The sequence below is a fragment of the Spea bombifrons genome, chromosome 2, assembly GCF_027358695.1.
Source record: "Spea bombifrons isolate aSpeBom1 chromosome 2, aSpeBom1.2.pri, whole genome shotgun sequence".
NCBI classification, from domain to species: domain Eukaryota; kingdom Metazoa; phylum Chordata; class Amphibia; order Anura; family Pelobatidae; genus Spea; species Spea bombifrons.
The window spans coordinates 5,174,249-5,201,540 of NC_071088.1; the positions used below are offsets into that span (position 1 = coordinate 5,174,249).

A 27,292-nucleotide genomic window follows, 5' to 3' on the forward strand; every position below is an offset into this window, starting at 1 on the left:
GCCATCTCGTTCTCAAGGTTGAAGAAACTCATAAATAATCTCACATCTGGGATTCCAAAATACAGTCCATGTCCTTCCAAAACAGCTGCGGATGTTCCCAGACCTGCTGCTGGTGCCCCGTCTTCTGGGCATACCTTATTGGTGTTTTTAATATTTGGTTCCTTTTAAAATCCAAGCTAGTAGTGATATCGCGCAAGATGGTTTGGCCACATTTCTTGAATCTCAACTGTAGGACAGTGGGCTCTGTTGTGGGTCCCACCGGCTTCGAGTCCCAGACTATGATGTCATTACCAAGCTTAATTGTTAGAACATAACAGGCTCACAGCACCAAGTGACTCCCTTTGTATTGTGATCTGTGCCGTGTTCATACTAAACCCATCATTTGTTTTTTAATCTATTACTATGTTTTTTTTTTTTGGGAATATCGGGGATTAATAAATAAAAGGTAATAATTAATAATTGGCCTCCACTGGGGCCACCTAGTGACAGCATGTGGGTATGACACCTATAACCTCCTGGAGTCGTAAAAAGGCATTAAGGGCGAATTTTTTGTGTGTTAAAGAAACAAAATATATATATTTACTATAAAAAAAAGTATTTATTCTTCAGCCAAAATCAGAATAAACCAGATTGAAAAAAACAGAAAAGCCACGTGTATTAACAGCACTGATAACCAATAAACAAAGGATCGACTGGATAGCCTGGCATCGATACCAGGCACCGCACGGGGCTCTGCCACCCCGAATCCCTCTCGTCAGCTTCTGATGCCTTCAACATTTGGCTTTTCCAGTTTAATCAGAAAGCGATACATTTAACGTACAATATAAGCACCTTTTCTTTATCAGCCGCGTTTTATGCTCCAGTTACACCGCCTGCTTTCTTTCATATATATTTATATATTTTTTTTTCCATATTTATATTATATTATTGTACAAATTAGTTTCAGGCACACATGATTTATATATATATATATCTTCACATATAGATACACAATAACAAAGGCAGTATAGTCACGATATTCCCTGTGTACATATAATACAGTCACGTAACAATGAAAACCACAAAAGAATATTTTCTGATGCCAACCCCAGACTGGCAGTTTGTGCCTTATACATTACTATAAACATCTTTAAATTCAATTCTGTTCCATATATAAGCGACATCAAAGGTTCTATTAACCTATTGGCCGACAGAAGACACGTTTAACCCCTTAATGACAAAGCCCGTACATGCACAGGCTCAAAATGCATTGTTTTCAAAGGGTTTAGGGGCCGCCCATTGTCCCTAAGGGGTTAAAAATATAAAAAAAATTCTGAATCCTATTTTTTTTCTTTTTATTGAAAAAAATTGCCTTCTATCCCTTCCCGTAACAGCGCGCTTTGTTATAAATTGTCTGGGGCAAAACTCAAAATAATTTGTTAAACCAATAGGAACTTGGAAATAGGAATATGGAACTTCCATAGCTCATGACCTAGAACAAAGAACTCTTCAGAACATGCTTGCCTAGAACAGTTCTAGAGTAAAGTTCTGAACAATGAAAACATCAGAACAATCATCTAAAGCTGTATATCTCCTGAACGTTGCCTTCAGCTCCCTATCAAAAAATAACTATTTTGAAACATTAACATTCCTTTAAAAAAAGATAAATGTTCTTTGAAGCCAAATGATGACAAAAAAAGCTGATAATGTTAAAAAAAAAATGTTTTTAACGTTCAACAATTTTAAAAAAAATATTTAAAAAATATAAGCAGAAAAAATTGTTTAAGATACCTGCTCTTTCAGATCTCTGGATGCTGGCAATAAAATATTTTAACAAAAAAAAAAAAATATATATATATATATTTTAACCAATTTTTTAAAAGTGCTATTTTTTTTTTAGACCTATATTTCAACCAGTTGAAATTGAAAATCAAAAGCAGACGCGCTTGCCGGGATATCTGGAAAAATGAAAGTTGAAATCAACTACAGTTTCCAAAAATTAGAAAATTCAAGAAAATGAGTATAAAAGGTCCCAAAAAATAAGCAGAATAACACATGGTATGAACATGGGCTCAGAAGGGGTACTTATGTAATTCTTCATATTATAGAAATAAAAGAATTTGTAGCGCTATAGAAAAGCACAGAATACTGGGGGAAAAAATCCAGAAAATCTGAATTTTTGCAATCAATAAATTGGATAACGAGGGGGGGGGGTTCATATGTACTTAAATTAACATAAAAAATGATTTTACTATGAGATTGTATAGAGACGTAGATAAAAAATACCCAGTAACAATATAACATAAAACTTGAGATCCAAGATAAGATGAGGCAACGTATCCCCCGAATCACACAGAACATTTCGCCGTCTTTGGAAAGTACAAGCAAAGTACGAAAGGTTGACGTCTCGCGCAGTCACTATTCTATCTGCCTTCCGCTTCGGCTGTCGAGGATTACAGATCTTCTCTGCGGTTGATAGAAACAGCTGGTGGACGTTTCTAATCGCTGGCCGTTTTTGGGGATTGTCAGTTTGTTCCTGAGAATGACTCCGTCGGGGGTCCTCTGGTTTTCAGGCGTTGTCTCTTGAGAGGACGCCTGACACGGGTTCTTTAAAGGCGTGAACATGATTTTCGAGTCGGCCGGGGAAGGATGGTCCATAATTGGGAACGGTGGACTAAAGAGAATGAGGCTTTGAGGCCTTCCTGGTCTGGACCTGAAAGAAGTCTTTGATATTCCTGAAGATCGCTCAATTTTGGAAGACCAGGGGGTGTCTGCAGTAGATTCCCCATCAGAGGTGCGCTTCCGACGTAGGACGGGATGCTCTTGGGCAGGAACATGGTTGCTGTCTGAGGTTGAGTTTAAACTGCTAAACGGGAAAGAGTCTGATGAGACTGGGTCATTGTTCTCCTTCTCCTCTATGGCTTTCTTCTCGGGTTTTGGACTCTGTGGAACGTCATTGCACCCCGTGCTCGATGATACAGCTTGCTGTGGAGTAGAGTTACAATCCGAAGGCGCCGCCGCCGTATGTTTCTTCTCAGGTGGAGAAACTTCACAATCGACGTTTACAGTCTGTAAGGGCTGGGGGATTTGGGTGTACTGAACTTTAGGGGGGATCACAGGCACAGCTTTAGCCTGGCACATTTTTATCATGAAAGAGGCTCTCACTGCTGACACGCTCACCGGCGCAGAGTTCCGACGACCTGATGGACCATGAGTAGACGGCGTGGACTCCAGCTCCGGAGCCTGGGTTTGTAAGCGAGGCTGGAGCTTCCAGGATTCATCTTTCCACTCTGTCACGTGCGTCGATCTTTCAGATGTGGATAATTTTGAGCCTGCGTTCGTTGGCTCCATTGGTTGACCTTGAACAGTGCTTGCAGAATGCGCCTTTTCAAGTGGAAAATGAGCGCCTGTTGTAATGGAGGGATCCAGTGTCAAAGATGAAGGTCTGGTTTTGGACTTCCCAACCGCATCTTCATTGCTACCGGTGCTGATTTTTACCGATTTCTCTGGATTGTAAATGGTTTCTAAGTTATTCCCACTTGGCGCTTTGGAAGAACCTTCAGCAGAATTTACGGGCGACGCAGGTAACAGCCGTTTGGAGCTTGGTGACTCCTTGTTCTTCACGCAGCAGGTATCTAAAACAGGCTGGATCTGTTGCCCTTCAGACGTTTCTTGCACTTCTCGGGACTCGTTCTTTTTCCCAAACACCGGTAACTCGGGGCGTTTGAAAGATTTCTGGCCGAGTTGGGCCGGGTCATTTTGTAAAACCGGTTTCAATAAGTTATTGGTTTCTGACCTTACATGAAGAACCCCGTCAGCTTTGCCCAGCGCTGTATGTCTAAGCGTCCATTGACTGGTACGAGTGTCTTTACTATCCAGCGACAAACTTCGAGTAAACTCTGGCCTCTTATAAAGTTCCCCGGTTGTTCCTCTCCTCTTAGGCTGTATCATTTGGGTGTCGTTCTCTAGAACGTTCTTTAACTTTGGAGAGTGTAAAGGACTCGTCACCCATTGATGATCTTCCCAAACCTCCTCCAGTTCGAACGCATGTATGCCATCTGTCTCAATATCTTCTTCATTTTCCAAAGACTCATTCGATTTCCTCTGAGTACTCTTTACTTTCGAGTCTTCTTCTCTGTTGACCGAGTCAATGTTGGGAGCAACCTGCAAATTACCATCTTTTTCCTTTTCAGTAAAGCCTCGACCCTTATCCTTCTGATCCATCGACGATGGGTGAGGACTTTGCCATACATCTCTAACACTAATAAAAGGTTCTTCTTGTTCCACATATTGGGGTATCTCTTGAGGTAGAGGAACATCAGTGCTGCAGCTGTGGGTAACACCAGGAGAAGATGGTGTCATCAATTTTTCCAGTTCTCGTTGACCCAAAGACTTCGATTCTTCCTTTTCGTTTCCGTTTTCGTCTTCCAAACCGACATGAACCAGTATTAGGGAATTAAAAATATCGGTATGATTACTTTCGGGTACAGGAAGGTCATTGCTAGATCTATCCGAATGGGCGTTTGGTTTGAAAGAACCAGGCGCCTCTTCGATCCGGCCAGATGGCGACGGAACTTGGCTGATCTCCGATGCGTAGTCTGACGGTACTGGAAGCTCTTCTGATTCAATTATCTTCAGCTCTTGTTGTAAATCGGTCCATAAAGGATCTATCAGGGTGATGGAAGCATCGTCGTCCTAGCAACGAAGAAGCACAAACAACAATTACACATATTTTGTATTTGGGGGGGAAAACACTAAATTAGGGAATGTTAGATAAAGAAAAGGCAGAGCAGATTATGTATTACTTAAATACTCCACGTTGCAGTTCAGCCAACAAGAGCTGCAAATTCAAACGACTTGAAACAATTTATACAATCATTCCAACCATTTACTATATACCCCCCCCCTAAAAAAGTGTGAGAAGCTGCAGTTCCAGGGCTGCAGCACACCACTCCCTCTGTGGTTGGCTGCTTGAAGAAACCAATCAGAGACAAGAAAACACTGAAGTGAATAACAGCTCTTTGCAGGCATGCAAATAGGTGGTCTCGTTAGAGCCCCTGAAGTCTCCCATGATGCCGAGCTGGAGCCGGGTGTCGTTGGGTATGGCGATCATGTACAGAGGTAAGGAAGAGATGCATCCAGCTGAATGCATCGCCTGCAAACCAAGAAGCTGGGGGGCAGGGAAAGAGTCGAATACATAGAGGGGTCCTGCTGAATCTCGTCACATATATAAAAAGGGGGGGACCTTCAGCTATCATATGTATTAAAGGATTAAGGATGATGAGCATACCTGGGAACTCTACGGGTTTGCCCGGAGATTGCCGGGTGAAGCCCCACTTCTCCGGTTCAAGACCCAAATGCTCCGGGTCGTGGGAGCGGGGTCTTGACACGCCCCACTCCCCGCCCATTTCCCCTTTAAATGGGGGTGTTTCCCACTGCCGTCAGCGGGAACGCCCCCGACGTCAGCGGGAACGCCCCCGATGTCAGCGGGAACAGTCCTGGCCGCGTCCCGCAAGGGAAGGCTCCGGGTAGCCGGAGTCCAGAAGTTCCCAGGTATGATGACGAAACACGTAGGTGCTCTTTAACCACGCAATGCAATACCGACCTGATCGTTGTCAAACAGCTCCTCGCTGTCGCTCCCCGAGGTCTCTCTCTGCCGAGTGCCGACCGTCTCTGGGCCATTCGACTCCAAGCTTAATACTTTCTCCAGCTCACTGATTGACACGAGTTCGTTTGACCTGCTTTCCGACAGAGGGCCAGAGCCTGCGCCCTCAACTTCCGTCCTCTCCGGGGATCCTTCCCAGATATACTTGGTTGCGTCATCTAACATGGAACCTAAAAATCATATAAAAAAAGAAAATTCAATATCAATGCTTAAATAACGCCTAATATATATGTATTTAGAGTACCGACTTAAAAGAGGCGGAAGTCGTACTTAGAAAAATGTTAAATGTTTGGGCAAACCATTCATATTTTGGTATTTTTGTGTAAATTCCGAACACCAAAAACCAATAGAACGCGTCCGGAATGTTAGGATTCTGCGAGTTTGGACAGTTCATGGTGAGGATCCCAGCGCGTTCCTTTACCTGTCGGGTTTTGAGAATCTAAATCTTTTGGGCACGGCTGCTTCGGTCCCTCCTGAGCTGCCTCCCCGCCAGAGTTTGGCGCAGGAGCTTTGTCTTTTGAAGCAGGATTGCTCAGTAGGTCCAAAACTGGGGATTTGGCCCCCGCGTTCGGCTCTAACAAAGGTAATTCTTCCAAGCTGGACAGGAGCGGGCGTTCTTTCGAGGTTCCTCTGCAGGGGGTGCTGTTGTTACTGATGACGGCGGACACTCGGAGTGGCACCGACACGGCAAACGGTTCCGAGATGTTGATGGCTTTCCTCTGGTGTCTGGGAGAAGCTTCCAAGGGAAAAAGGCTGGCGGGGAAACTGGATTTGGCGGCTCCGTCGCTGGAAGCGTAAAACAACTTCCTGACTTTTGGGGAGATCTGCTCGTTCTCCGCTTCGTCTTCAACTCGGAAGACCTTCATCTGCTCGGGTGGGGGCTTCGCTTGGGGGGTTTTGGGATTGGATCTGTCGTGGTTGGACGGTGAACCTCCCGTAGCGCCAGTAATTTCTTCCGTGCTGTATTCGCTCTCCGGTTTCCTGACGTCGTAAGTGCTTGCGCTGCCGGTGGCTCGGGACTTTGACATCGGTATGAAGAAGCCTCCGGTCCCCACCGACCGCTTGAATCGGCTGACTTTCTCCTCTTCCCCTAAAATTAGGAAACACGAAACCACAATTAACAAAAAGATCAATTAAACATGCGCGGGATAGACATCCGGCTCCTGAATCTACGACGACACCAACGACTGATTAAGGTTTGAGTCTTTACAGCAGGAGAAACGGGCAGACTAGACGGGGGCCGGATGGGGCCGAACAGAACAAATGACTAAACAGGAGTCAGCAGCAGACAATCCTGACCGGTATGGATGCTGAATGGCGACCCCAAGGGAGCTTCTTCTGCAAGAACAGCGTAGTTGGCCCCGTATAGAATAGTCCAACCAGTAAGATTTCTTGAAAGTCTCCTCATCTATTAAACAATACATTATACAGGGCCAACTAATCCCTTTTTGCTGAAAAAAAAACCTCCTAGGGTTAGCCCTGATACAGGGAAGTTAATAACCCGTGAGAAGGAAGGAGAGGGGTCTTTAGAAATGAGTCCCATGTGAAGCAGAATCTGGTTTCTTGTATTTCGTGAAGTTCTTCAATAAATTCAGCGCGTTTCGGAGAGTCGGAAGGAAAAGCTGTTGGGGGAGGAGAGGGGAGAGAGATGTCGGGAACGGTTAATATTAGCCAGCAGATAATCACAAGCACAGAAAGGTGGAGGAACCGTGAGGACAAGCAGAGACGTGACCTTCAGATATGGCGGGGAGGAGACGGGGTGACAGTAAGTCTAAATATCTTGGCAGAAGTCACGATCTGGAAGTCAAACAGTAAACAGGGAAGAAGAGGGAGGAAGTGTGCGATCTGTGTTTTGAGTTCTTTTTTTAAACAATGGACGCGCGTTTACATTAAGATGAACATGCGCCGGCGTGAAGGGGGTAGAGGGATTATATGGATGGACGTGGGCCGAGAGGAGACGGGGAAAGGAACAGGTGAAAGAGATATCTCCTTGGATCCAGGTCCTGCCTCTGGTTATAGGTGATGTGATAGGTGTGATAGGTGATGTGATAGGTGTGATAGGTGATGTGATAGGTGTGATAAGTGATCTTATAGGTGTGATAGGTGATGTGATAGGTGTTATAGGTGATGTGATAGGTGTGATGATAGGTGATGTGATAGGTGTGATGATAGGTGATGTGATAGGTGTGATAGGTGATGTGATAGGTGTGGTAGGTGATGTGATAGGTGTGATGATAGGTGATGTGATAGGTGTGATAGGTGATGTGATAGGTGTTATAGGTGATGTGATAGGTGTGATAGGTGATGTGATAGGTGTGATAGGTGATGTGATAGGTGTGATAGGTGATGTGATAGGTGTGATAGGTGTGATAGGTGATGTGATAGGTGTGATAGGTGATGTGATAGGTGTGATGATAGGTGATGTGATAGGTATGATAGGTGATGTGATAGGTATGATAGGTGATGTGATAGGTGTTATAGGTGATGTGATAGGTGTGATAGGTAATGTGATAGGTGTGATAAGTGATGTGATAGGTGTGATAGGTGATGTGATAGGTGTTATAGGTGATGTGATAGGTGTGATAGGTGATGTGATAGGTGTGATAGGTGATGTGATAGGTGTGATAGGTGTGATAGGTGATGTGATAGGTGTGATAGGTGATGTGATAGGTGTGATGATAGGTGATGTGATAGGTATGATAGGTGATGTGATAGGTATGATAGGTGATGTGATAGGTGTTATAGGTGATGTGATAGGTGTGATAGGTGATGTGATAGGTGTGATAGGTGATGTGATAGGTGTGATAAGTGATGTGATAGGTGTGATAGGTGATGTGATAGGTGTGATAGGTGTGATAGGTGATGTGATAGGTGTGATAGGTGATGTGATAGGTGTGATAGGTGTGATAGGTGATAGGTGGCTGTGTAGAGCGCTGGGTTGATAGAAGTGGTGGTTGGTGGCATCTCCACCTGGTTTCTCCGATGAGATGTGCATGCGCTGGGGCATTAAAGACATGGTTCATCTAGGAGAAACCCAAGGGATGGCCCTGCTCACAACTGGGGGGAAGAGCTCCTGGGCCTAGCGGAGGGCAAGAAAAGAATGAGATGAAATGTCCTAATCACTGGACATCCGAAGGAGAACATTCAGCTATCCAAGCGATTATCTGCAATAATGTCTCCTCATGCTGGGGCTGTAAATGGACGCCTGGATGTTGCCCATCCCTGGTCAGGAGCTCTGGACTAGTTGGCTACATTTCATCAAACTGGTAGTTTATATATTTTTTTTGTATTTTTAAATGTATTGTTTCAAAAATAAATTAAACAAAAACCATACATTGTTTGGGCTTTTTGCATTCTACGTTACTTATTATGACGATTACATGTATTGTTACACATATTGTTACATGTATCGTTACACGTATCGTTACATGTATTATTACACATATTGTTACATGTATTATTACACGTATCGTTACACATATTGTTACATGTGCTAGAAACGGTATTCCTATTAATTTCGCATGGAAGTCGTTATTTTCCCCATTTTCATTTTTGATTCGGATTAATATCCGCTTGTAGTCATGTGACGGGAGGCGACGTCTCTCATTGGTTGAAGAGCTTTGTTGCTGTTGCAGCGGAAAAACACAATGTCATCAATCCAATGGTTTAACGGGTTGAAGCGTACGAGTGACACGTATTGTGATATCATGGCTTTTCAAATGATTTACAGTCCGTTACCCGCTTTCAGACTCACCGTCTGCCGGCAGGGAGCACAGAGAATCCATACTTTTGGCGGGACGAATGGTGGCTTTCTCTGCAAAGGGAAACATTTGTCATGTTAGTGTCATACGTGTTGAGGAGTAAAAAAAAATCATACAACATGTAGCACTGCTTGTTCTAAATGTTATTACATTCTTAATGTAGTCTAACAATTAGAAGCTTAGGTGTGATGTAAGGGTGGGTGGTGGATACGTGGAGCAGACTTCCAGCAGAAGTGGTAGAGGGAATGAGACCAACGACGGATTAAGGTTTGAGTGGGGTTATGGCGATCTTACCGTTCCCTTCCTTCTGCCCTCGCACAAAGACGCTTCCGTTGCGGCTCAGCTTGGATTTGGACTCGGAGCGCCCCAGATTAAATATAGATTTCCATTTCTTTGACTTGGTGGAAAGTTTCCTCCTGGAAAAACAGAAGTGGGAAGGGGGGGGGCATATTTAATGGACTCTCTGCTTATATCACCCAAATCCCCCGTAGCAGTCCTGACGTTCGCAGCACAGAATATTTGTCATTTTTACCATGTTTGTTAAACTGCGATTTCTCCTTTTCCATATTTGATGAACCCGCAGAAATTATACATCAATTTTGGGAAGGGGAGAAAAATGAATCCAGCCCCCCCCCGCTCCTCTGCCTGATCTGCTTTTCTGTTTTCTGTAGCTGATCTGATTCCGGGAATCACCTGCTAGCTAAGAAACAGGAAATATTAACTTATTTAAACGTAAAAACCCAAAAGCTATACAAATTGTTTGCAGTCCTTCGGCTCCGAGGCCATCGGCGCTTATTATAATTCCGCTGTTTCTTACAAACAAAGGCTGAGACTTCTTTTATAAACTCGTTATAATTAAACTCTGAGATTATGAATATGAGGGCGCTTGTGGCTTCTATAACGTGACAATCTCATCTAGATTCTGCAGCCATACTCCTATCCCAAGCATGTTTAAACTCCTGCACTATATTAGGTTCTACCACCTCTGTGGGGAGGCCGTTCCTCTTTTGCTTAATACAATGACAGATCTTTGTTTTGAATTTACTTTATGTAACATGCAGGATCGCCTTTACCACGTCTGCTGGGAGGCTGTTCTACTTATCTTCCACCTGCTCATCCCTCCATTACATCAAAGCCCCTGACCCTCTATTTTTTATTTAAACACCTATATATATTACATTTCAGCACCAAATCATACTTTTTTTTAGCCCAAGGAAGCAGGTTATTCTGGTGCTGCTAATGCTAACCCAGTGCAGAATATAACATGCCCCCCCCCATGCCACCTGTCATCATGCTGTCAGGATTAGTCTCCGTTAATAAGAGTGGGACAGCCTCCCAGCAGAGGTGGTAGAGGGTAATACAGTGAGGGTATTAAACATGCATGGGACAGACATACGGCTCCTGAATCTAAGACGAGACCAACGATTGAGTAAGGTTTGAGTCTTTACTGCAGGAGAAACGGGCGACTAGACGGGGGCCGGATGGGGGCCGATCTGCCGGCAGGTTCTATGTTTTAATATAAAACAGACAAATCTTGGAATCTTGTAGTTCAAACAAACACCACTAGGAGGCAGCATTCCTTCACAGTCCCCGTTCTCTATCCATTTATTGGTAACGCAGTAGGGTTTGTATGACGATTGGATGCGTTTCATTAAACTATCTGAAGGTTAGAGGTCTATCCTCAGCTACTGATTGGCTTCTGAACCCGTTAACCCTCGTTGCTGTCTACCCCTCTTGTTTGTGAGATGACATGTAAGCAAATGTTTTACTTTACTAATAGAGCAGTAGATAAGTGGAACAGCCTCCCAGCAGAAGTGGTAGAGGGTAATACAGTGAGGGGATTAAGCATGCATGGGACAGACATACGGCTCCTGAATCTAAGACGAGACCAACGACTGATTAAGGTTTGAGTCTTTACAGCAGGAGAAACGGGCGAGTAGACGGGGGCCGAATGGGGCCGATCTTCCAGAAAAAAATCCGGAAAAAAATATATATAAGTAAAGAAATTATTGTCTGTTTTGGATGGGAGTTTTATCTAGAAAAACCTAGCTTTAATACATTCCCGGGCAGATTAAATATCTTAATACCATTTTTTTTCTTTGAATTTACATAATAATTTGGACAGAAACAATAAAAAAAAAACCCTACTGGCTCGCAGCGTTGTAATAGATTGCAAGCTTTGGAGACCACCTAGACCTCTTCTTCAGGATTACTATGAACAGCAGGTTATCAAAACCTTCAGACGCCGCCGATTATCAGGAAATAATAAAAAAATATATAGTAATGATCTCATAATAAAGCGGAATAAAATGAAATTGCGATCTAATAAGAGATTTGGTGATTAGTTGTGAATTCGCGGGGGGGGGGCAGTCTTTGTGCCAGCCGCTAATTATCCGGTAGCCCCCGCTTCCTCCGTCCAGCCGGAGCCCGTTGTGTCAGAGCCGAGCTAACTGGAGCAGCTGGGGAGCGGCCGCTCCGTTTCTGCTTCTTATCCATGTTTGATCAGCTCTCCGGCTGAGGCCGTGTTAACCCGTGTAGCGGATCGGGCACACGCTGATCACACGACAACGCAATCTGTTCCATCATCCAGAGAATCCTCGCCGCTGGTGACACGGATCGCAAGCCTTTGTGATCAGAGCCGAGGCGCTCCATGTCCCCGGATTTTTTACCTTTTCTTCTATGTTTGCGGCGAGGAGCGCGCTTTCTAAACACACGATACAGAACTGTGGAGCTGTCCTTCTCTATTAATCTCACCCACGGGAAACAACCCTTATTAAAAGTGCATTGTACAGGGCTGTACGGGGTATATTAAGGGCTGGTATTTTGCTTCTCTGATGCTCCTGTATATGGACTTCTCTCTTTCTTTTCTTTTTTCTCGTTCTGTCTTGTCCCCCCCATCATCGTATACATACAGTTTTTTTTGTAAATTACCTAAATATATATATAAAAAAATAATTGCACATTTTAAAGCCACATTACATTGGCAGATGAATAATAATATATATTTTGTGGTACTGTCCCTTTAAATATCAGTGTATGACCTCCCGGTAGGACTAGGTGACCTTCCCTCTGTGCAGGAAGTAGGAGGAGCCAGCACTTCCTGCGATAAGTTCCATTGTAATGTGAGTGCAAGGAAACAATAGGGGGACGCGGCCGAGAGGAAGCGCAGCAATAATCCTGTATACAGAATGTGACACGCAGCGCGATCACGCACCCCGGCCACGTTACTATATATTTATACATATATATATTTATATAGCGACATCCTATTCTGTAGCGCTGTACAGTAGGCAAACAGGAGAGGAGGGCCCTGTACAGAGGAGCTGACAATCCATGGGCCCCGCGCTTGGCCCACGGGCTTGTCCGGTTTGAAGTCCACACCGGTAACCTCACGATGGCTCCACACCAGTAACCTAACGATACCTCCACACCAGTAACCTCACGATGGCTCCACACCAGTAACCTAACGATGGCTCCACACCAGTAACATTACGATGGCTCCACACCAGTAACCTCACGATGGCTCCACACCAGTAACCTCACGATGGCTCCACACCAGCAACCTAACGATGGCTCCACACCAGTAACATTACGATGGCTCCACACCAGTAACCTCACGATACCTCCACACCAGCAACCTCACGATGGCTCCACACCAGTAACCTCACGATGCCTCCACACCAGTAACCTAACGATACCTCCACACCAGTAACCTAACGATACCCCCACACCAGTAACCTTATGAAGGCTCCAGACCGGTAACCTCACGATGCCTCCACACCAGTAACCTTGGAACACCTTCACACCAGTAACCTCATGATGTCTCCATACCAGTAACCCAAGAACACCTCCAAACCAGTTACCTTACGATGGCTCCACTACGTTAAACTTGGAACATTCTTCCACATCTGGCTACGTCACAGTCGCTCTACACAAGTTACTCACAGCATCTCCACACTAGTAACCTCACAATGCTTCCACCTCAGCTGGTCCACCATCATACACAGCAGGACATGACACGGGACTCACTTGTTTTCAGGTAGATCGATGACCGTGTGGAATAGGGTTCCGGTGACGGGGACAATCTCCGGCAGGCTGTTTTCCCTCCTCTCCTTGCGGGCGGGATGTGTGGCCGACAGACTCATGGCTTGAGCTTCCTTCAAGCTGACCAGTTTCATGGGCAGAGATCCAGACGGCAAGGTCATACTCTTCATCACTCTACACTCTAGGGAGAAAGAGAGCCACATTTACCACACTATATGTACAAGGGCTTCTAGCTTAGTGTTACGCTGATTCATACCACCCTGACGACCGAGGAGCAACCAATCAAGACTCAGAGTAGGCCTTGTTGGCCATGTGATGTCACCATTTGATCTGAAGAAGACCTCCGAGGTTCCAAAAGCTCATGTAACTTAATATCTTTTACTAAGTTGGCCAAAAAAAAAGGTATCAACTACAGCTAAAGACCCCATCTTTTTTTTTTAACCAAGGACAAGTGAGATCCAAGCTGTAAGTCATCACCTTTCTTACATAATAAAATAATACTTCATCACTTTGCCGACTTGGCAGCCAAACAAGAAGCGCCTTGAAGAACAAATACGTGTTTGAGGATCGCAGATGTTTCGCGAGCCAAATTCCGAGGGCCACTCGACTCTCTCCTTAAGGACAAATCGAGAGATTCGAAAAAGCAGGAACGGAACAAAAAAAAAAAAAGAACAAACGATCATTCTTGGCACGGAGCAGAAATTTCCACAGCGATAACACAAAGAAAGGCGATAGTGCCAGCAGCTATATGCACAAGGTCACCCCAAGGGCAGGACAGGAAGGTGCGTATAGGAACCGGCTTATTTTATTAATAGACACGAAGCCTGCATTTGTAAAGGCGGACATCGGGAAAATATATAGAAGTTTACTGAAAGGTTTAAACTTTCAAATAGTTTTATTATATTATGGAGACGTCAGGAAGAACGTTAAATAAAATATCTCTGTGATTCTTCTGCACGCAATATTTAAGGTGAATAGACAATAAGTCTCGTTTATGGATTGAATGGCGTGCACAGATGAAACACAATGGTCCTGTAAACGGTCCGATGAGGCTAATAAATGAATAACTAACCCAAGGTTCATTGATGGCGACTGCAATTCTCATCATCAGTCGGACTACAAAAAAACTCCCAGGTGAAACAGCCCCATGGTGTCCCTTACCGTCCCTCGGACACAGCTCGGGCGATGGCGTTCCGTTCTTCTTAAAGATCTGCTTCACGTTGTTGAGGATGAACTCAATGACCACCTGTTGTACCCGCACCTCGAGGAACGCCGCGTCGCCGTTACATCCGGCATCTTCTATCTCTTTTGACCTGGCAATAAAAAAATAACTTATGAAGCAATCCCCTCGGTGATCACTGATCATACAGTGAAATGTATGGATCAAGATTTTGGGTCCTCTCTCTCCGTGACATCCCCCGGGAGGACAGCTAAGGCACAAAGCCATGAAGATACTCGTAGGGTTGACTCGTCACCGAGTGGACTCGAATGTGAATTCTGAAAGTGGTTTTATCGGCATAGCAACTAATGGAATGATCCCACTGGCTGGACCCCCAATGTTTTTATAGGAAGGTGAACAATAGAAACAGAATCTGCCGGCAGTTCGGCCCCATTCGGCCCTGTCTAGTCTGCCCGTTTTTTTCTGCTGTAAAGACTCAAATTGTAATCCTTGGTTTTATGTATGTTAGAGTGGATGTATGTGTGACAGCGCGTATGTGTTAGTATGAGTGTGTATGCGTGCGTTAGCATGAGTGTGTATGCTTAAGTGTGTTAGCATGAGTGCGTATGCGTAAGTGTCTTAGCATGAGTGTTCATGCGTGTTACCATGAGTGTGTGTGCGTGTGTTACCATAAGTTTGTATGCGTGTGTTAGCATGAGTGTGTATGCGTGTGTTAGCATGAGTGTGTATGCGTGTGTTAGCATGAGTGTGTATGCGTAAGTGTCTTAGCATGAGTGTGTATGCGTGTTACCATGAGTGTGTGTGCGTGTGTTACCATAAGTTTGTATGCGTGTGTTAGCATGAGTGTGTATGCGTGTGTTAGCATGAGTGTGTATGCGTGTGTTAGCATGAGTGTGTAAGTGTGTTTGGGGTTCTAATTCTATCTGGTCCTGAAGTAGTCTCCCAGTAGAAGTGGTAGAGGGTGATACAGTGAGGGGATTTAAAGATGCATGGGATAGGCCTTAGAAGGCAAGACATACCTGAGCAGATTGGGCGCCCAGACGAGCGCCAGGTTTCGGATGTGCATGTTTGTCATGGAGCTGTGCGACGCTATGTTAGTCAGGTGGTTGCTCAGGTATTCCAGAGTCCTGCGAGATTAAAGGAAAGGGAGACGTGAACAAGAGAGCAAAACTCACCTCTATCTAATAGACACCGGTACCCGACCTAAAAGGTGAAGACAGATTGGATAGAGAGGAGTCTGTTTTAGGACAGCCCGGTGTCTCCTCTGCATAGCTGGCTCCTTGCTGACAGTAACAATGTAACAGCACCTGGGAACGGCAGCCTCCCCTCCGACTGTCTACACAATGCAGGCAGCGGCAAAGCAGCATCGCAGCGCAGGTAACCTCTGATGCTGGAGTGCAAAACATCCACGTGTGTGTGGTTAACCTCTTCGGTGCTGGGTGCAAAACGTTCATATGTCTCTAGTTAACCCCTTCAAAGCCGAAGGGAAACTTTCACTCTTTTGCGTAGTTAATCTCTTAGGTGCTGGACTACTGTGCTGTGTGAAGTTAACATCTCCACCGCTGGCATGCAAAATCCTGTATGTGTGTGTATAATTAACCCTTTCTGAGATGATATAATGTGTCGAACTGATGGATGGGGACATGACAATATGGCTGTGAAGGCATCAGAGTTTGGGGTATTCTGGGCAGCTATAAACCCTTTTTCTGCTGCCCTATCCTATAATGTGAGTTGGTTTTCCATGTTCATTAGTGAGGCTTTTCATCCTCTTGTTCATCCCGGTTAGGGTTAGAATGAGCCCATTACATATTTTCCCAGCCCTAGATTGTCAGCCCTTCCGCCAAGGCTGCTGATGACTGGTAATCCGCTGGTGAGTCAACACTCAAGCTTAGCCGCGGCTTACCGAATATCCGTTCGCTTGCTCCGGGGGCCCCCGTCAGCCGATCAGAACCATTTTAGGATTACGTTCCAAAACACGTTGTGAAGCCGCAGTGTAAATAAACCAGAGCCGAACGCCGCAGAGGCTTACGTCTCCGCAGCAGAAGCCTATAAATCTTTATGTTTGTACAGGGGGGTCTAAAAACCGCGGCAGCATTTATAACGCTGTATATAAGAGTGGTCCGAGTCCGTGCCGTGATCCATGAGCGTGTTTACAGAGGAGCGGGGATCTATTCTGTGTTTACGCGTGCCTCGCGCGTCGTACGGGAGAAGAATTCCAGCTCTCCCCCGACAATCGATAGCGAACACTATATAAGGTGCAGGGCGCCCAGATATCCACGCCGTACCATTGTTTAAAATTAGCACCGGCTATACGCTAAAGGTGGGGAGGGGGGGATGGGCGGAATTCCAAAAATGCCCAGAGATGAGCAATGTAATTATGTAACAATAACAACTGTAAAAATGTACTATACCTAGCGGCATCCGTCAGGGTCACGTAGGAGTCGGTACACATTATGTCATTATTGCAATGACATCATAACATTTTCTGCCACCTTATCTACCACTTTATGCATGCGCAACGCTTAATTTGGGTATGAAAAACATTCTTATCTGCCCATTTTTCCCGATGAAGGAAAGTCAGGGGTCCCGGCGTCTTCCTGCGAGACTGAAAAGCAAAGAAGCGTTGCTTGATCCAGAGGCATAACAATCATGGTCAACAGGGTCCGCGGAGTACTTTGCCCACTTATTTGCCCCTTAAACTCTGCTCGGTGCGGGTAACATCAGTCTACACACAGAGAGACACACCACCCCTGCGGGCAAGTGGTGTCAGCAGGGGCACAGGCAGGCTGTTTGGGGGCACAGATGGCACAGACAAGCTATTTGAGGGCAAAGATGGTCAGGGCGGCCTCTGGTACCCTTTGGTTTCTAGTTAGGCCCCTGGCAGCACCCCCCCCACAATAATAGAGTTCCCGCCTGTGGTGAAAGTCAGCTGTCTTACGATTATGTCAGAAGTTGTCCGTAAAACTTCTGCTTTTCTCATATTTGTTACCAAGACTACAGGAGGCGACTTCTTCCCTTGCTAACCTCGTAGCCGTTATTTTTAACAATCGCGTGTGAGTGGGAGCGTTTTAGAGCAGTGCCGAGCGTCGATCTGCTGGGCTTCAGCTGGAACCCGCTGCCATTACTCCTACATTCAATTCCGATTTGGAACGCTCACATCAGTCACTCTTTTTCCTCCTCACCGGGACAACAATCTTTTCCCATACAGAAAGCCGCGCTGTATGCTAGCGAATGCTGCGTAGGTCAGCGCTTTAAGGCATAAATAACTCATATTGCTGGGTTCTGAGTGGGGCGCCCTGTTTGACCGATGCATGTCCCAAAATGCTAAGCAACAGACCCATTGAGCATCAACACGCCAGGAGACCGGATCAGCCAAGAGGGCGATCCGGCCCGTGGTTTTCCAGCACAAGGACTGCCGCCCACCCTAGACCGCCCATCCAAGACATTTTACCCCATCACAGCTGTCACCGCCACCCGTTTGCACCGTAATATTTAACAGAATGCCCCCTGCATCACTTCCTTTATGGAATAACTCTGCTGTTGCCCCGTCTCCTCTTGGACCAATATGGCGCCGTGGGCATTCGTTATAAGATTGGAACGAGGGTCAGTCCTTCCAAAACTGCAACCAGATTAATTATTTCCCGACTTGGAGAGATCTTAAGGACCCCGCAGAACAGGAGAATCGTCTGTCCATGTGTTTTCTATTTAATGGATCACAAAGCAGAAGGAATAGAGAACGCCGGGGTCTTTGTATATCGGAACGCGATCAATTTCCCACATTTACAGTCCTTATGTGTTTTTTTTTTTGGTCCTAGCGCACAGTTTGGGGTAATTTCAGAAGTCTGTGTTTTTTTGATGGTGGTTTTTTTAACCCTCCAAGAGCCAGAGGGACCAGCAATGCATTATAATAGGCATGTGTCGCTCGGAATGCCTAACCTCACGTTACCTTGATGGGATAAAAAAAAAGAATCTTGACGTCTAAATGTTCCATCGCGAACTGGACAAATTGTAACAAAAGATTCCTTGTACACCCTGAATGTTCTAGATCACAATATAACCCCAATCACAGGGGGATTTCGTGACGTAGAACACATAAGTAAACCCATCTGCCCCATCTGGTTTGTGGACGTTGAGTAAAAATAACAGGAAACCAACAAGGCTTGAAACCGCGTCAGGCTCTACTCTTCAAGCTTCTGAAGACAGATGATAAATGTCCTCGAGTACGACCCGCAGGGAGGTTTTACCGACTCCAGTCTTTATCTCTTGGTAAAGAAAACACTAAAGAAATACAATGGGTGTCCTAAACGGTATGTAACCCCCCCCAGGGCCGGCCCTACCATGGAGCAGAGTGGGGCAATTGCCCCAAGCCCTTTTTTTTTTAAAGCGGAGGAGAGAGAGAGGGGCGCCGAGTGGTTTTCGCTTACCAAGTTGTCAGTACCCGCTCGGCGCCCCTCTCTCTCCTCTGCGAGCCCTCTAGCTCGGTCTCGGTGCCGGCTTGTAATGCTGAGCGCCAGAAGATGACGTCATTTCCGGCGCTCAGCATTACAAGCCGGCACCGAGACCGAGCAGGGAGACTCCCTGCAGGACTGCTGAAAGGTAAGTACAAAGGGGGAGGAGGGGGGAGGAAGGGTAGATAATAGAAAGGAAGGATAGATAATGGGGGGGCTGCAGAGGAAGGGTAGATAATGGGGGGGCGGCATTTTAAACTTCGCCCCAGGCGGCATTATGTCTTGGGCCGGCCCTGCCCCCCCAACCCAACCCAACGCCCCGCACAGCACCGCACCATTTCGAAGTCAGTCACCGTGGATGTCATGCCTAAAGATAAACTCGGGAGCAATCTGGGGCAAAAGGGGTTGAATCATGAAGTCAAAAAGCCACAACTTAGCAAATGTTATAAAATTACCCCTACGTTCCAATGATACCCCCAGGCATAACATTACTGCCCTTGAATACCCCGGCTCTGCCCTGCACACCAATGTCGCTTCCAAGGAAGGCAAAGCCACAACGGAGGTGTCCTCCAGAACTTTTGTCTCCATTATCATCTAAAATTCTGTATTTAATCCTGTTTCTTCTTTCATGACAAAAATAGTTTTTTTTTAGTTAATTTACACATATTAAAAAAAAAAAACAGCCAAGCTTTTATGGCTGATCCAATTGTGATTAATATGTCAATTTTAGAGAATCTTGGGTGATACAGATTAATGGGAATGTATGAATGAGTGGAGGCATTTAGATGAGGAGATCTTGCTCACCTGTAATGGGACGGGGGTAACTCTTGGATGACGCTCTGTATTCTCGCCAATTGTTCTCCCTCCACGGAGCATGATACCGCATCCTGGGAATGCGAGAAACACGGGGATTATCAAGTCTGAGCAGAACAAAACATGACAGGAACATCACAGGAACATCACAGGAACATCACAGGAACATCACAGGAACCTCTCCCGCAGAACACGCAGGCTTTCAAGGTGTGCGGGTTTTTAGATGTCTCCAGACCTTTAAACAACATCAATCAACTGCAATAGCGAACGGACGGGTGATCCCAACTGTTTGAGCGCTAGAGGAACGGACGAGGCCACCTGGCCATGGACTCAACCAAACATTGTAACAAAAGACTGAAGATAAAGAAGGAAAGTGTGAAAATGAGACTTTTGTGGTTAACGAGTCTTCTCCTCACGCGTGGAACGGATCGTTGTTTTTTGTGTACCTTATACAAGGTAAACCTTATACATGGAGATCTTTATAATTAGGGGAGTTAACAAAAGAGCTCCCCCCATTAGCCAACCAATGGCTCCTCTCCTGCCCCATCCTCATTGTTTAAGAGTGTAAGATGGCAGATATCATCACGCAACACTTGGTTCTGCTACAGGTCATGGTCATACCTGGGGGCTTTCGAGGGGAGCCGACCTATGCTCTGCCTTTTCTGGGGAGTGGCTTTGTAAGGGGCAGGGCTAGCCATATGTTGGGGTGGGGCTAGCTACATGTGAGGTGAGGCTAGCTGTGCATGAGGGCAGGGCTAGCCATATGTCGGGGTGGGGCTAGCTGTGTATGAGGGCCGGGCTAGCTACATGTGAGGTGAGGCTAGCTGTGCATGAGGGCAGGGCTAGCCATATGTCGGGGTGGGGCTAGCTGTGTATGGGGGCCGGGCTAGCCACATGTCGAGAACCTTTCAGCCCGGCCTTTGTCCCCTCTGCGCTGCTCTGCTCTGGCTGCTTGCCAAGTTCTGACATGACAGGAAGGTCCATGAATTTAAAGGGCACTGGGATTGGCTGTAGGAGGTCAGGCTGCTGTGATGTAATACATAGAGGGAGAGCCTTGGAAGAATGACAAGTCTCTGTTGCTAAGCAGCACTAGTATCTAAAAAAAAAAATCTTTTCATGCAGTTTTTCAGGTTTATTTACTTCTCTTTACACGATGCAGAACTTAATTCAGGAGGCCATAGCGTTGGCTTTGCAGTTTGCCCAGCGCAAGGAGTTTCTTTATTACTCTTCCACAAATCAAACACACGTGTAACACGTCAACACGCGGTGCTTTTCACCGGAGCATATGATTACTAACACTCTACCTTAAACCGTGAGAGCTGATTCATTTCCATGTTCTCCGAACAACACGGTAATTTGAGCAATTGCTGGAGATGGTTGCAACAATGTCATTAATCAAATGTTTTTTGGCGAGGAGACGCTTGTGGTTTTACATGGAGATAAACAACGCGTTTCATTAATAAAACAGCCGTCGGCGGAAAAAAAAAAATGAAAATATTTATCCTGATGCGCAGGCAGGGAATTTATCTGAAATTATCCCAGAAATTAAACCACTAACAAAGATTATTTTAATATTAGATTAATTATGAGTCAGACCCCAGATGTTTGTTAATATTTATAGTGAAAACTCCTGTGCCGGAAATTCTGCTAATGATTTTTCCAGTAAGTTGGAGAAGAAAATGGGAATTTTCAATAGTTTAATTTTTTTTATTTATGTTTTTGCATTTTTTAATGTTATGTACACTTCCGTTCAAAAGTTTTGAAAGAAAAGCACATTTTCTTCTATTAAAATAACATGAAATTGATCAGAAATCCAGCGCAGACGGGGTTAATGTTGTAACTGACTATTGTAGCTGGAAATGGCTGATTTTTAATGGAATCTCTTCACGGGCGCACAGAGTCCCTTTATCACTCCCATCACTCCTGGGTTCCAATGGCCCTTTATCACTCCCATCACTCCTATCACTCCTGTGTTCCAATGGCCCTTTATCACTCCCATCACTCCTGTGTTCCAATGGCCCTTTATCACTCCCATCACTCCTGTGTTCCAATGGCCCTTTATCACTCCTGGATTCCAATGGCCCTTTATCACTCCCATCACTCCTATCACTCCTGTGTTCCAATGGCCCTTTATCACTCCCATCACTCCTGTGTTCCAATGGCCCTTTATCACTTCCATCACTCCTGTGTTCCAATGGCCCTTTATCACTCCCATCACTCCTGGGTTCCAATGGCCCTTTATCACTCCTGGATTCCAATGGCCCTTTATCACTCCCATCACTCCTGGGTTCCAATGGCCCTTTATCACTCCCATCACTCCTGCGTTCCAATGGCCCTTTATCACTCCCATCTCCCTTCAAACCTGGAATTCTATGGCACACGGCACAAAATGTATTGAGATTTGTAAATCTTTACTTATTTTAGCCAAAATGCACCCCTTTTCTCCCAAACCCAACCGTGTTCCACGCATCTCAACACCATTGGACCATTCAATACGTATATATAAAAAAACTTTTAAAGATCATTATTGCCTCTATAAAAAATACTAAATGTAGAGCAGATATTTTTTCCACCCCCCCCCCCCTTTTGCCTAATCTGGCCACAATTTTAAGCTGACAGAAAATTTACACCCACAATAAAATCAAAGATTTGTTTTGAAAGACCGGCTTCCCGACATAAGAAAAAAATGTTTTCAGAACAAATATATATAAAAAAAAAGTAACATTCTGTGGAGGCGGCCGGGAATGAATGATTCACAGCTGCCTTAAGAATCTTTACACTGCGGAAGCGAGTGCGGCTGAGCGCGTCCGTGATTCACACGCAGTCAGCGGGGCCCTTGATGAAGTCATAGCGATGACTTTTCATGTGGGCGGGAAATTATTAATGATGTCATATCATGAGAATCTCCAGCTCTTCAGGCTTAGCGATAATAACTAAAAAGAAGGGTGACCCTTCCGTACAGTGCTGCCCCCTGCAGGGCATGGGGGGCATAACTCTGTTAATATATGTTGTGTGTGGACATGAGGGCCGGTATTAGAGCCAGTCGATGAATCCATACATAGAATCAGCATGATGGGCCATTAAGGGGTTAACGTTTAAAGCTTCTTATTCCCATGGCTGCCAAAGGTTCCTACTGACCGGACCCAGAACCAGAACCTGTTATCAGACGAGACCCATTTCACTCAAATATTCTGCCCATTAGAGGCCGAGGATGTGTTAACCCTTTATTACCCATATGCGTAACAAGGAGGCTCCTGGAGACCCCCCCTTGCCTTGAAGGAATAGAATATGAGTAGAGAGCGACAGGAGACAAGTGAGCCCTCCGTGATGTTAATGACGATCCTTCATGTGGTGGGGTTGAGTCTGTCTGACTTGGTTTCAGCACCTTGGTTGCGCAGGACCTTCCCTTACTGAACACGAAGAGATATAATTTAAAACATTTTAACTCTTTCATTCAGAGACATATTATAAAATATGGAGGGTACAATTGGCTCCCTAGCGCTTTTTGGGCCAGACCACAACATCGCATCAGATGTTGTGCTAAAATTGTGTATCTTACCTAAAATATTCAATTTTTTTTTTCATATTTATTTAAATCGGGACAAATTTGTACAAAAATCAGGGTCCAGACAGACAAAAATCCAGTTTGTTATTTTCTTAGGAGTCAGAAAGCCCCCCCCCCCCGGCTGACGATCTCCATCCCCTCTCTCCGTCCTCCATAAATATCATGAAAGTACTTTAAAAAAAAAAAAAAGCCATTAAAAAGGAGACATTTCTGTAACGGGGTCTCTCCAGGATACAGTACCGAGAATTTACAAACAAAGACCCCAACGCGCCGATGAAAAATAGCTGGCGGGAGCGGGGCGGCGGGAGCGGGGCGGCGGGGGGCCGAAGAGGCTTCACTTAAAATGACAAATGTATCTCTGGTTCATCTGAAGAGCCTCCAACGTGCAGCTGGGGGCCGGAAGAGAAGCCGCGGTTACTCCTCACAGGCACATCTCGTCCCAGACTTTATTAACGCTTTCTCTCTGACCATTTGTACTAACACCATAGTTGGCAACTGTCCCGCTGTGATTAGGACTGCTGTCCAATGCTATTGTTGTGGTGTTCAGAGCAAGAATAACCCCTCTAACCGCCTCTGCCCTGAAGAGCAGGAGAGAGGTTGGGATAGAATGGCAAAACTGGGACTGTCCCACAAAAGCCGGGACAGTTCGGAGGCATGTGTTAATCGCACAGCGCCGGGGATATGATGATAATAAAGAATTCCGCCTTGGAACCTCTACAAAGCTTTCCAGCTGGTAACAGAAGGATCACCTCGAGAGTGCCTCATCTGAAGTACCCCGGAGTCTGCCGGCCCGGCAGGCGCTCCGCGTTGGGTAACCATCTGTCCCGGGCTGCTCTGCCCGTCTGCGTCCGTAAAGCTGCAGTCCCCTCTTCCAAACCTAGATTTAGAAGTTCTGGGTGAGTTTGTAGGAGAGTTGTGGTTTCAGATCTCTGACTTCCGTATACATTATAAGGGGTGAACCCCAGTGAGCTTCTGCTGCAGGAAGAGCCTTGTGGGCCCTGTATAATGTATAATTCAATCAATCATTACAGCCTAACCAAAGAAGAATGCCTCTTAAAGTAACCCTTATCGTCTTTGAGTACTTTGATAAACATTTATCTTATGCGAAAGCTGCAGCCCCAGAGCTACAGCTCCCCAATACCTCTGTGGTCTGCGGATTCTCGCTGCTGATTGGCAATCAGTGTCAGGAAATCAATGTGGCTGATTCCTGTGCGTGAGCATGGAGGTCCCGTCAGACACCCCCCTCCCCCGTGCCACTTTCACCAAACCTGTGGGGACCGGTTTTCTGGCATGGAAAACAGCTGCGGGATTCTCAAAAGGGGCAAAAAAAATATTGGGGGTTCTGCAGAATCCCCCACCCCAACACGCATTTCCAAAGAACACCCTATTACAATGAAAATTCCCCATAAACAAAACCTTTAAGAGTGTAAGTGTGAGTTTTAGTGTAAATTTGTGTTAGTATAAAAGTACCAAAATCTCTGTTTTTTTAAGTAAATCTTTGTAGGGCAGCATTTTTAAAATAGTTCAGGTCTCTGTAGTAGAAAAAACAGGTGTTCCGACAGATTAATGATAAAAAGTCCTGGAACGTGGATACCGTCCAATAATGTAATCCGAGCCTGGCACAAAATTCCCATTTACATTATTCCTGGAATGTTAGCGGCGGAAGAATTCGCCAGTATCAGGCAGCATGTGGCAGATATTAAATATTTACATATGAATAGAAGTTTAACATGAACCCGTATCACCCCAAAAAAATGATTTTGGTTATTTTAAATCCAGTGTTTGATCCATACATTGTGCGTCAGGGGTCTAGCGGATGTAAAGATCAAATTGTAGCTAATAAACATTCAGGGTGGAAAGTAGTTTACAGAGTGCATGCAGTCCCGTCCAGGTACACGGTATGTACCGTGTATATGATGTACGTGGGGACATATAGAGCTTTGCAGCTATAACTTTTGATCTATACATCTGTGAGTAATGCATCACACTGTTTTAAAATTAATTTGTAGATGACGGATAACCTTTCATCCCATCTATGTGATTTGGTTCTCGCACTGTTTGGCACTGGTTGGCATTGGTTGGCACTTTCAGGGCCAGAGGGGGGAACATCCCTTGCGTTTTTTGGCAAGTCTCTGCTGGTAGGAGGATGCACGTCTTTGCACCAATACATCGGGGTAAGATCTCTGAAACATGCAGATGAGAGGTTGGCAAATTCCAATGAAAATTCACCCAATAATTCACTCGTAATCTGAGTTAAAGAGCTGCGAGCGAGCGGCTCCTGTTTGTCAGTACGGCCTAATAAACTTTATTTCCCCCCCATAAAGGCGCAGTTTAATGTCCCAGACACCCCCTATGAAGAAGAATTCATATTAAACTGCCCGGTGAGTAACCCTAAACCTCTACTCTGTGAGTACTTTCATTTGCTTTTCTTAGAAAAAGGGAAAAAAAACACCTGACATAGAAGCTGCAGCCCTGGCACTGCAGCTGCCCTCCTACTCCTCTGTGTTCTTGCCAATGATTGCAAGGAAAGTGCCGCCATTGAAATAAAGGGGGGAGGGGCTTTCCGTTTTTGTTTTCTTATTTAAATGCTTAAAAGTAACAGTTGTGCAAAACAGTACTTGTCAGACCACAGAGCCGCTTCAAAGCAGCTGCAGCTTCTACCTAAGGAATGCATATTAAAATCCTCACAGAGGGTTAGGGTCACGCAGAGAGTACCTTAATATGCTTCCTTCTATAGTAGGGGGTGGCAGGGACACCAAACTGTCTCTCTGAGGTCTCGGAGTTGATTGAGGAGACATTTCCCGAGGCTGGTCCTTCGTAACGCAAGTTAATGTCTGACTCCCTGTTTAGTGAATATACCCCCCTATGATTATAGGTACCCTCTACCAGACCTTCGGACCTTGAAAGTTGACATAACTGAAGCATCTGTCCAAATATTATTATTATTATTTTATTTTAGGGCTGCAACAACTAATCGATAAAATCGATAATAATCGATAATGAAATTCGTTGGCAACGAATTTCATTATCGATTAGTTGAATCGATTATTATCGATTATAAAATGAGGGTTTTTTCAGAGCAAACGCTCTGAAAAATCCCCCTCATTATATAATCCGTTTAGTCTGACTCACCGTCTCACAGCAGCAGCTCCTACTTACTCCCCCTCCCTGTAATCACTGTGACAACTGGCCCCGCCCCTTCCTTCTCCAGGCCAGAACCACATGGCTGTGACACTCATCTAACTGTAAGTATATGTGTGTATATATATGTATATATATATATATATATATATATATATATATATATATATATATATATATATATATATAATGTGTGTGTGTATATATATATATATATATATATATATATATATAATGTGTATGTGTGTGTGTATGTATATATATATATATATATATATTTGGGCTACTGAAAGTTAGGGGAGGTGGGGGTTAATTTAGGGGCAGTTATGGTTAGTGAGGTGTTTAGGGTTAATTTAGGGGCAGTTATGGTTAATTGGGTGTTTAGGGTTAATTTAGGGGCAGTTATGTTAATAGGGTGTTTAGGGTTAATTTAGGAGCAGCTGTGGTTAATGGGGTGTTTGGGGTTAATTTGAGGCAGTTGTGGTTAATGGTGTGTTTAGGGTTAATTTAGGGGATGCTGTGGTTGATGGGGTCTTTAGGGTTAATTTAGGGGATGCTGTGGTTAAGGGGGTGTTAAGGGTTAATTTAGGGGCAGTTATGGTTAATGGGGAGTTTAGGGTTAATTTAGGGGAATCTAAATCCTGGGGGCAGTGAAGTGACATATCTGGGGGTATAAGGCATATACAGTATATAAGG

At 45.0% G+C, this 27,292-nt stretch overlaps 1 protein-coding gene across 1 annotated transcript in view; it reads right to left on the reverse strand.

Annotated features, from left to right (window-relative positions):
- Positions 1-2,380: 2,380 nt before the first annotated feature.
- The window catches only part of ARHGAP31 (Rho GTPase activating protein 31), a 58,086-nt gene continuing 33,174 nt past the window's right edge, over positions 2,381-27,292 (reverse strand). The window contains exons 4-12 of the mRNA XM_053455477.1: positions 19,882-19,964; positions 15,649-15,756; positions 14,611-14,762; positions 13,435-13,630; positions 9,700-9,821; positions 9,399-9,458; positions 6,066-6,734; positions 5,585-5,814; positions 2,381-4,674 (exon numbers count right to left, since the gene is read on the reverse strand). Of these exons, the coding sequence (XP_053311452.1) occupies positions 2,398-4,674; positions 5,585-5,814; positions 6,066-6,734; positions 9,399-9,458; positions 9,700-9,821; positions 13,435-13,630; positions 14,611-14,762; positions 15,649-15,756; positions 19,882-19,964 (3,897 nt within the window). The 3' untranslated portion in view covers positions 2,381-2,397. The remainder of the gene's footprint in view (positions 4,675-5,584; positions 5,815-6,065; positions 6,735-9,398; positions 9,459-9,699; positions 9,822-13,434; positions 13,631-14,610; positions 14,763-15,648; positions 15,757-19,881; positions 19,965-27,292) is intronic.